Source organism: Desmodus rotundus, chromosome 1 (genome assembly GCF_022682495.2).
Source record: "Desmodus rotundus isolate HL8 chromosome 1, HLdesRot8A.1, whole genome shotgun sequence".
NCBI lineage: Eukaryota > Metazoa > Chordata > Mammalia > Chiroptera > Phyllostomidae > Desmodus > Desmodus rotundus.
In genome coordinates, this window is record NC_071387.1 from 159,632,357 (window position 1) to 159,643,439 (window position 11,083).

Consider the following 11,083-nt stretch of genomic DNA (forward strand, 5'->3'; position numbering starts at 1 on the left):
ATTAAATGGATGGGTGTGATTATGTTTTGATAAAACTTCACTGGACTCAGGTGCTGTATTCTGCCGACATCTGGTGTAAGTGACAGAAGTAGCTAATGTTCCGATGCCCTCTCCCCTTTCTCCAGATCACATCATCTTGGTCTAGAAAGTACTGGCAAGCATTAATTTCTACTTCAAGAATCTATATTTCATGATAAACAGATATAAGAGTGATCACATTCTATCTGAAAAAAGTCTGAGAAAATATTCAATTGGCATGTATCACTTCAGTCAGTGCTGTCATATTTTATATATTTTATGGATATTTAATACACATTGAATGCATCTTAGTAATTAACACTATTCAGTAAGTGCTGGACACTAACTTTAAATTGCTCTTGTCAAATAAATTTAAAAAAAGGTATCAGGCGCCTACAGAGGAAAGCTGAAAAAAATAAAATAATTTCATCCTTTTTGCTGGTGAGTGAACAGACTAGGTTCACATTCTGAGCCGGTATTATTTATGGCAAGTGTCTTCCTGTATTTTTTTTTTGCATTTTCATACTGTAGTCTTTGAATAAGAATAATGTCTTATTGATACCTGTGATGAAAAGGACTTGAGGGCTTTTGATTTTTTTTAATGGACTTTTATGTCAGGAATGTTTTTTGATCCTTTCACATTCAAATTTTGCCTCTCCAGAAACTTGTGCTGGGGTTCAGTCTTGCTACAGCTAGAATTTCAATAGCTCTTGCTTTTAACATGGAATTCTGTCTTCTCTATTGCCACAGAAGGGCCCTTTTAGTCACTAATTAGTGAACAGAAACTTCATCTGTCATTTCCCTTTTCTTTGTTAGAGCTATAAAAGGGTATGTCTGAACATGTATTAAGGGGCCAGAAAAAAAAAAAAACAAACAAACGAATTTAATGGAGAGTGATTTAGGGGCACTGTGTTTGATGAGAATCCTAGGTTCCAAAAACTTTTCAGACATGGCTGTATTTCCCACTTGCCTGAGAAACACTTCCCTGTGGGGCTCCTTCCACCTCTGTGTGGCTCAGGCGCACACAGGCCCATTGATCTCTCTCCTTCTCTCCGCAGGCCGTTTTTATTACCTGATCCACCCCACCAAGCTGACCTACGATGAAGCGGTGCAGGCTTGTCTCAACGACGGTGCTCAGATTGCGAAAGTGGGCCAGATATTCGCTGCCTGGAGACTTCTGGGCTACGACCGCTGCGACGCGGGCTGGTTGGAGGACGGCAGCGTCCGCTACCCTATCTCTAGGCCGAGAAGGCGCTGCAGTCCTACGGAGGCTGCGGTGCGCTTCGTGGGTTTCCCAGATAAAAAACATAAGCTGTACGGTGTCTACTGCTTCAGAGCATACAACTGAGCGTGCCCCCAGAGCACGGCAAGTTCAAAGTCATTAAGAACATGTGAAAGGTTTTTTTTTTTTTTTTTCTTCAATATGAACTCATGCAAGTTACCAAAACTGTGATAACCCTTTTTTTACTTACTGTAAAGAGTCATTTTCATAAAGATCAATTCATTAATTTGTTTTTGTAAAGCTATCATTCAATATATATTATAAATTAATATAATTCTAAGGGAAGTGCTACATAAAAGAGGCTTTAGAGCTGAACCGTGTAGGCTACATCATCCCAACGAAGTACCCTTCCACCAACGGGGCATGCAATAACCTGAGGGTTGCCGGGACGAAATTCAGGAAAGTAAAGCTACTCAGAGCAGCAGCTTCCACAAGCACAAATTTTACACATTTGTACAATTTTGAGATGCATGACAACAAACAAATTAGAGCAACAGATTTGAAATGCAGGCTTCTTTACATAAACTGAGATTCTGAGAGGTTGCACAAAACTCAGTTTCACAAGAAAAAAGTCTACACTTTTCTAGAAGTTAATATTTCAATTCTCCAATAGAATGTCTTACTGTTTAAAATCCTGCCTTTTTGACCAAAAAAAATAAAATAAAATTCATATGGACTCCAATGCATAGAATAAGCACAGTTAAAACTCCTTAATAACCCCGTTTATATGAAGTATGAGATTTAAATAAGCAGATAATATTTAACCAATGAGAGATTCCTACCTTCTTCTTATTAAAATTACACATGCCTAAGAAGAATCATCTTATCTTTCGAGTAGCTTTACTGAGTTATATTTAAATTCTAAGGGCCATTGGCTAAGCAGCATTTAGCATCTACTCAGGGCAGTTATATAGATAAACTGCTGGACAGAAAATTGTAAAATTTAGCAGCTTGATTTTATGTTAGCTTATGAAATGGTATTGTCCTATAAAAATAACTTTAAGCTATTTAATATTTCCTTCTTATTTACATTACATTTAAAATTGTAATTCATAAAAGTAATAAATAACTACACACATTCCTAACCAAGAAATAAGGACCCAGCTTTCAAAACTCTTATTTTTCTTATTTGTATTTACACTAGAAAGCCCAACTGGTGCCTGTGGTTGAGGAAAACGAAGTCAACAGAGTAGTTCTAAACCTTCCACCGTAAGGAAATGGTGGTGAATGATGTCATCCTCCTTGCTGGCCGCCATTAGGTGCAAATGAGACGCTGACGCTGTCATCAAAGGGTTTACACTAAAATCTTCCGTGCTGCAAGCAAAAGGGAAAAAAGCCAGCTTCAGAAAAACAACTTTTACATTAGCAGCTCCAATCTTAAATAAAGCTCTGTTTCCTATATTTTTATGACTGTTGAGACCCCACAGGGACCAATATTTGTATGCAAATTACATTTTATGGTTTCCCATTGTTTCACAATGAGTTCTAATAAATGGGATTTAGTATGATAATCCAAGTATGACATAGCTGGCATGCTTTCATGAATGTTTTTATGTAGATTTTCCTCCCATGAACATGAGTAAATAAATCTGTTTCCTGAATTGATTGTGGTTGCATTTAAAGTGCTGTAATAATTCTAATAAATTTACTCTCTAAATGTAGAGTTACATTTGTGGAAGGTATAGAATAATTTGAAGTCCATAAAACCATAAGTATATTCATACATTATCCAGACAAAATATTGTAAATAAAAGTAAATCACTTCTTTTATCAAGGACATAGCTGGAAATTTTCAGATGCGTTAATTATTAAAAGATAACAATGTATGCATGCACATTTTTACATTAGATTGGATATGCAAATTGTACAAAAATTACAAATATAAATCCAAAGAGATCGTGAGGTTTAACTCAAAAGCTGATGATACAAATAGAACTTGAAGTTTTAAATTAAAAATACCTGAATGGTCTCAAATAAGATAAACACTTTATTTAAAAATGGTACTATCTCCAAAAGAGTGACTCTTAAGACCTCAACTATGGAGGTGAGTTCATTGGAGGAAGCTTATACTTGAACGATTATTACCCATGTTACAAGAATTTTATTGGAAATGCAAGTGGGAACAAATTTATATTGAACAGATATATAATTTTCATTTATTGCTGCAAAACTCTACCTTTATAATGTTAAGCATAGTAGCTAACATTTCTTAACTTTTGAATATTTAGTATAGGAATTGGTGCTGATCAAAAACTCTGGTCTGACTGTTAGCTGATTAAAATCTATACTGATTGCACACCATTTTTCCAAGCTTGTAAAAAAATCTTAAAAAAAAAAAAAAAACTGCCGGGCAGAATTTTTATCTTCTGACTTCCCCCTAAAGAATGAGGATCTCCTTACCCCTTTGGACTTCTACTTGAATAGGTTTTTTTTAAATGTTATCATTTGCCATTTCCCACCAAACGTCTTCTTTCCTACTTCATTGACCAAGATATCTCACGAAGAATGTTGGAAAAAGACAGATTATCGTAGGATAATTACTAACAGAAAGTCAGCACAACATTGGCTAATTCAGAAATTACCCCTCAGGCTTGGGTTCCAAGAGTATCAAGAAGACATAAGATGGGACTCTGGGTTAGAAAATCTTGTTTTGATCATTTTGTCCATAATTAACACATATGGCCCATGTCAGCAGCAAGGTTTATCTTGGAGTTTGATTGAGACACCTGTATTTTAAAACCCAGCAATAAGACATGATTCATAGAAAAAGAATAGGAATAGAGACAAGTTAACCATATTAACACTGGAAGCTATCTTTTAATGACTGCTGCCGTATTTTATCACAGTAATTTTTAGTCAGATATGGTTTTTGTAAATTTAAACTCTCTCATAGAAAGGGGGCCGGTACCTGTTAAAGTTTTATTTTATGCAATAATATAGTCGCTTATTATTTTGGCAATTCAAAGTAGACTCAAAGGAGATTCCAATTTGGTTGCTGGCAGCCATACTGGGTTTCTTGATTTCAGTGCTCCAAAGAATATGGTGGTCTCACGGAGTAGCTGACCACTGTGGGGGGCAGTAAAAGGGAATTATTCTCAGTTTTCAGCACAGAATGCATCGAGAATGACCAATGGATAACCGACAGTGTTGTTGAGAAGCTAACTGTATCATAGCTCACTACTGCCAGAGCAGCGATGATGTACAAAATAAATACAAAATACAGAAAGTCATTAAGCCATCTGATTAAAAGACAATCAGTATTTAAAGGCATTTAATACCTACTGAATACAAGTCTGAGGAAAAGAACCAATCTGTATTACAAGAAAAAAAAATGTTTTCATTTTCTGTAAGATACAATGAACTGAAAAACATTAAAAGACAATTTTGTGTCACTGCAGTATCTTTTGATTCTTCTGAGTTGTACAACCTTAGTTATTGTTCTTTGTGTCAAACTCTATAAATACATTATTTTAAGAAAAGATATTTAACCCATTTTGTTCTAATACATTCAGGTACAAATTGTAAGCACATAGAAATTTCCATTTCCTGGGATTTTTATAAACTTAAGGAAAAAAGAAGTATATCTATGGTGTTGCTAAATCAGCAATAGTACTATCTCAAAATCTATTTTTTTTTCTTTTTGTATGATTCAAAGAATAATTTATTTTGCTCATTGGTTAACAATTCCAGAAATCTATGATATTAATAATTTGGTTAAAATACTTGAGATAATTTGTGACTTCAATTATTAGTACTGAATTAAAAGATTTTTGTTTTCATAGTAAATTCACTACATTCCAACAACAGGGAACATTTTTTAATATTTCCATCTTTTTCCAGAATTTTCAATGTGGAAAATAGTTTTTGGATTTTCTTAGTACAAGAAATCTATTCTTGGGTGCAAGAGTCCATTACTGGTTCAATGACTTCAACACAAACACACACCAAACATTTTGAGTCTTTGACATTCAAACAGAAAATGCACCAAAATTTTCCCCATTCTTATTTGGAATACAATGAAAAACTTTGGAGAAGAAAGTCCAAGGACTAAAACATCTTCTTTTAGTGTTTATTTTCTCACACAGATGAAATATATTATTTTTAACTTGCCAGCAAATTTCATCTATTGCTACAACCTGGTCGTGTACAAAACCTCCTGGTACTGATACTGAAGGGTCCAATGGAGTTTCATTATGCTTAAATAAAAACAAGCAACACTGTTCAGATGTGGCGTCCTTAGTTCCCAACCAAGTGGCAAAGCTTCATATTAAGACTATTCTTGAATAAAATGGACCCTGTCCAGGACAGTCAGATATGCAAGGAGAATAATGAAAGCAAAAGATTATTGGGGCATAAGAGGGACACAGGGATGAACTAAGTAGAAACTGATATTTCCCTTTCTGTCTTGATTTCTTGGGCTTTCTTGTCCATTTAGGATTATTTAGATGGACCACTTAGAGTGTCTCTGTCGTCTTTGGTTCTCAGTAGGTGATAGATATATTAGGAAACTGACAGCAGGCTGCATCCCCTAGTCTTTGAAGGAAATTCACTACACACATTTTTTTTCTACAGAGAAGCAAATAAAGCTTATTTATTTTCTCCATATTTCTTTTAGGCCAATAAACTTTTATCACCTTCATGGCCACTCATCATCTGAAACAACATGGGTCAACCCAGAGGGTGATTCCACGTCATTCTTGAAATCCACCAATTTTCCTTCTCAGCTTATTTCTGTCCACTGGGGTTGTGCAGTGTTACCTGCCTCAGCTACTAAGAGGTAGCCCTTTCATTTAGTTGGTACCTGAACTGCAGCCTGAGCTCTGTTTATTCAGGGAGTCCTCCCCAAATGGAGAGAAAGTTCAGATTTTCCATTACCTAACAATGAAACTACTGGTTTTATCAACAAATGTAAGAATTCTAAGAATATTTTACTCCCATAATTGTTTTCTAAGGAATGGGCTCAATCACAGGTTCTTCATCCTGTTTGAAATATGTTTTGTTTTGTTTTTATGTTTCTCCCACTGATTTTCATCAGTGAAAACTCTGCCTTCCAAAACTCACATACTGTGTATGTAGAGAGCAGGAAAAATGGGTTTGAGGTTTTAGAGTCTTTGAAAAGCCCTTCCTTGAAGATGCCGAGAATCTTACATGTGAATCTAAAACCAGAGCTGCAGAACACTCATTTATTATCCTGAGAAATAAACATATTCATGTGTAATGATTGCTGTGAGCCCAGGGAAAAGATAAATAAAGTCCTTTGGGGTTCTTCCTGTGCTCTGTTGCCAAATCGAACATCCTTACTCCATGGAAAGACACTCCTGTGATGAGAGCCAAATATCAAGTGGCTGAGAAGAGAATTCTGCTGTTCTGACAGAACGTTAAAAGCCAGTTTTTAAGTTCAATATGCATGGAATTCCAGTAACCTAATAAAAGCAGTTACATTCAGCATATTTACATCACTTGGGAGAATTCGAAAAAGACTGAGGCCTGGGTCTCTCCTCACCAGATTATGATCAAGAGTGCAGCCTGAACATCACGATTTTTTAAACCTCCCCCAGCCTCAGCTAATTCTAATAAGCAGCCAAGGTTGAGAACCACTGGTCTTAATAGATTTAGGACAAAAACTTAAAAGCATTCAATTGATATAGAATTATATTAATATTAAAAGCTCAATTAAAAGTAATTTTTAAGTAGTATAATAGGTGTAAATTTGATTGAACTTAGAATACTATTCAAATATTTAATTTATCTGATCTAGTCTTTTCTTTTGGTGATAGTTCCCATGAGCACATGTGTATCCAAGAAGCTATTTATATGCCCGCTCCATTATTGTCACTTATGTCAAAGTGACTTTAAACCATTTATACATTATTCTCATATCAAACTCTTCCCCATCTGAAACCCAAGGGCTATACAGTAATTGTATAAAATATTTTGGGGAAAAGAATCAATTTCCACATGAAAGTCAATGGCTTCTGAGATTTCAGTTATATCTCAGAAATAAAAGAACTAGTTCCATTGTGAGCCTTACATTACAAACGTGGACCCTCAAGACCAAAAAAAAGAAAAAAAAAATGCCAACACAATGCAGGCAAGATCGACAAGAGGATCTAGAGTGGAGGGGATGAGGAGGAAGAGAGGTGGAAAGGGAGGAGGGAGGAGAGAGGAGAAAGAAATCTACCTTTGTCCTGAGAAAGGATATGTGGTTTGATGAAATAAATTTGCCAGGTGTCAGAGACAACTTCTACTTTTTAATACTATAAGTATACATGTTAAAATGTATAAATCTGCTGTTTTCCAAAAGCATATTTATTTTATTGTGCATACATATGGAAACATGCATTCCTTATTACTTCTCACTAATTCGCTCACTGAATAAAAGACATTGAGCTGTTTTATAATCTGAAGACACTATTCAGTACAGTGGCTAAGAACACAAACTCTAGAGCCAGATACCTGGAGTTCAAATCCGGGTCTGCCACATACTGTGTCTGCCCAAATCATAGTATGTTTCTTGACCTTGGTTTCCCCATCTCATCAATGCCTGCCTCACTGAGTTATAAAATTTACATGAGTTAGTATATTTTGGTAATAGCTAACACAATATATGACTGTGTGCTAAATATTTTACATATACAATTTATTTAATTTACCTAACTCGGTAATATAGGTATTATTATCTATATTTTTAAAATGACTAAACAAAGGCCCAAGGAGGTTAAATGACTTGCTCAGAGTCACATAGCTTCTTGTAAGTAGCACAGTGAAGATTTAAATCAAGAGATGGTTGAAGGAGCCTCTCTCTTAACCACTGCACCATACTTAACTTTGTAGAAAATGATGGAACAGCTCCTGGTACCTAGTAAACACTGGATAAGTATTAGTCCTTATTACAGTCTATTGGTAGATTTCCAAGTCAAATAGGTAAACAGGCCTCAGTTTCCTCAACTGATAAAATAGATCAGGATACTAATATTATAAGTTTTTCTCATAATTAAATGAGATTATTTGAAGTTCAGTTCATTATCATTCATCATTAAATACTACCTTGAAATATCATTATGGTTCATTTTGTTACTATGTAAACCTTCAATATGTAATTAATATTTCTATTTGCATATACTTTTGGTCATTAAGCTAAACTGTAAGTTTACAAAAGCACAGACTATTAATATGATTTTAATAATTCTCCACATTCACTTCAAAGTCTAGTGTAGTGCTATAAATGTTATTTAAAATGGATAATATTTTCTTATCACATTGAACACATTTATAGTAAAAATACTGGAAAATACCAGTATAAGACCAAAAAGAAAGTATCATTCATAATCCAAATACCCAGGGGAAAAATAAAGTTTTATTTTGTTTAATAATATCATATTTTCTATTATATATACAAATAAGTCATAGCTGTTAATAAAAATTAGATCAGCAACATAGATTTTAAACACTTGTTAAATTAATTAACAGATTAATCAACTCTAAACAATATATGATGTATAGACTATGCCATAATAAAACAATAACTGATTTCCTAATGGGCTCATGGGTCTGGTATAGCAATTTGAGTCTGTTACAACCCACCCCGATGCAAATGAAAAACATGAACAATACGATAGAGTAATAAATTAGCTTGAAATACCCATTACTGTCCTTCAGTTTCTTTAATCCTATGGGTCCTGCAGAAAGCACAGAGGCCAATGGCCTAACACTGGCAAAGGGGACAGGACCTGCTCCTTCCTTCCCTAGCTTTAGAGGACATAAAGGAAAGACTAGTGGCTGAAGACATGAAGGACTCATATCAGAATACATCCTTGCAAAAAACCAGAAGGATAAAGTTCTATGTTGTATTCCCTCCACTGGGAATAACAATTTTAAATTCCAAAGAAACAATGATAACCAATACCCTAACTAGATTAAAAAGAATAGATAACAAGTAGAAAAGTATACTAACAATATAAGTTAGTTGGCACCAAAAAGATCCAGAAAACTGCTGACATATGACAAATTCACTGAGAACTGACTCCATTGCAGAGGGTCAGTGTTGGAAAGTCCAGGCATCAGGGTCTGAAGGATTTGGTGGAAGAACACTGTTTGGGATTAACTGTGGAAACTCAGAAACACAGACTGACGCCTAATAGTGTAGAGAGCCCGTGGAGGACGGCTGCTCCTGTGACAGCTGGTGTAAGGAAACGCCCTGTCTCATTTGCTAAAGTAAAGCATTACTTCCCAAGTCAGTTTTGACATGAGATAGAAACAGACTCTTCCCAATGTTGTTTGAAATTATGCAAGGGTAAATAAAACACTTAACATGTAATTAATGGTCACTTCTATTTGAAATGTAAATATCTAATGACTTTTCACATATACAAACTTTTGTTTCACAGGCCAGCACCCAATCCACTGAGCCACACCAGCCAGGGACTCACATATACAAACTTTTAAAAAAACTAAAATTCACAAGCATACAGGAATGATCTGAGGCTATGAAAGTCATTCCTTTCTATTCAAATAATCAAAAAGAGCTAGTTGTGTGTGTCTTTCTGATCTCAATGACCTGCAAGCAGTCCTAAGTCTAGCAAATCCTGAAAGGCAGAAAGTACACTAATGTGTTCATGGGGGTTATCCTTTTTCCTACTTCTATTCCTGCTTCTGAAGTTTCCACAGCAAAGGTACATTATACAAAAATTACTTAACAAATTAATGTGTCACAACATTAATACAGTCTCATTAGAGCTAAAATTTCCCCCCCAAAATTGGAAACAATATTTCAGATTAGATTCTGTACCTCCCTCCCTACTTCACCATACTTTGTTCCAGTTCCACCACTGTAAAGCCCCATGGATATTTCTTGGTGAAGGTCTGAGTCACTTCTAGTTTTTCTCAAGAAGTGCCCTGGGCATTTTGGATAAAAATGATCCTTTGCTGTCTGGGCTTATCTCACCTTTCAAGCCCTTAAAATTCTTCACTCTTCCAGCCACTCACTGTTAGTAATTGCTCCCTTCTAATCATTGTAACAACTCAAAACACACACTTTTCCCTAGATTCCTAATATAGGCAATAGCCACTTTTCTGAGAAATGCCTGCATTTTCTATTACATGGCAGATGATTAGAGTACAAGGGAGAGGAAAGAAACTAATGCTCCCCAGTGGGGCTTTGTTACATGTTCTATATAGTGGCCACAACCAAGCTCCTGATGCAGTGTCCACCAGAGTTAGAAGGGTATGCTCCTCCCTAAACCAGCCATGTGTCTGGGGCTGGGTCAGGGCTGACCTTCTCCAGGAATCCCTGGGATAGTTTACCCTACGCTAGTCTCTTATCTGCTGCAGTCCTTCTACGAATGCCTGAGGTTAGGGGAGAAACTAATGTCAGCCCTTATCCCTCTGGTTAAGATTATTTGTTGATTAAGTGAATTAATAATATGTGTAAGTGCTTGGCACTAATAACTGTTCGATAAATGCCATATTCATCAATAATTTTCTTTATCATCATCATCATCACCACCACCATCACCATCATCATCTGTGATTTCCTTTCCAAGCACAATATATCAAATAATTTTATCCAAAGGCTGAAGCCTGGAAGCTTACAATGATTACCCCTTAGTCTACTATATGCCATGCTCTGTATAAAGCAAGTTATTTCTTCTTCAGTCTGGTGACAATCAACTTAAGACAAACAGTTTTGCCCAATAGTCAAAATTTTAAGTTGCACCCATACTTCTAATAGACACAATGATTCTGTATTTGTATTTTTCCAAAAAACAATTACCAAAATTATTC

At 35.5% G+C, this 11,083-nt stretch overlaps 1 protein-coding gene across 2 annotated transcripts in view; it reads left to right on the plus strand.

Moving 5' to 3' along the window:
* Positions 1 to 1,956, plus strand: part of HAPLN1 (hyaluronan and proteoglycan link protein 1) — a 66,982-nt gene extending 65,026 nt beyond the window's left edge. Inside the window, exon 5 of one of the 2 annotated variants that reach the window (XM_024563590.3) lies at positions 1,077 to 1,956. In XM_024563590.3, coding sequence (XP_024419358.2) covers positions 1,077 to 1,366 — 290 coding nt within the window. In that variant the 3' untranslated portion in view covers positions 1,367 to 1,956. The remainder of the gene's footprint in view (positions 1 to 1,076) is intronic. The other variant, XM_053924650.1, reaches the window with a different exon arrangement.
* The last annotated feature ends 9,127 nt before the right edge of the window (positions 1,957 to 11,083 follow it).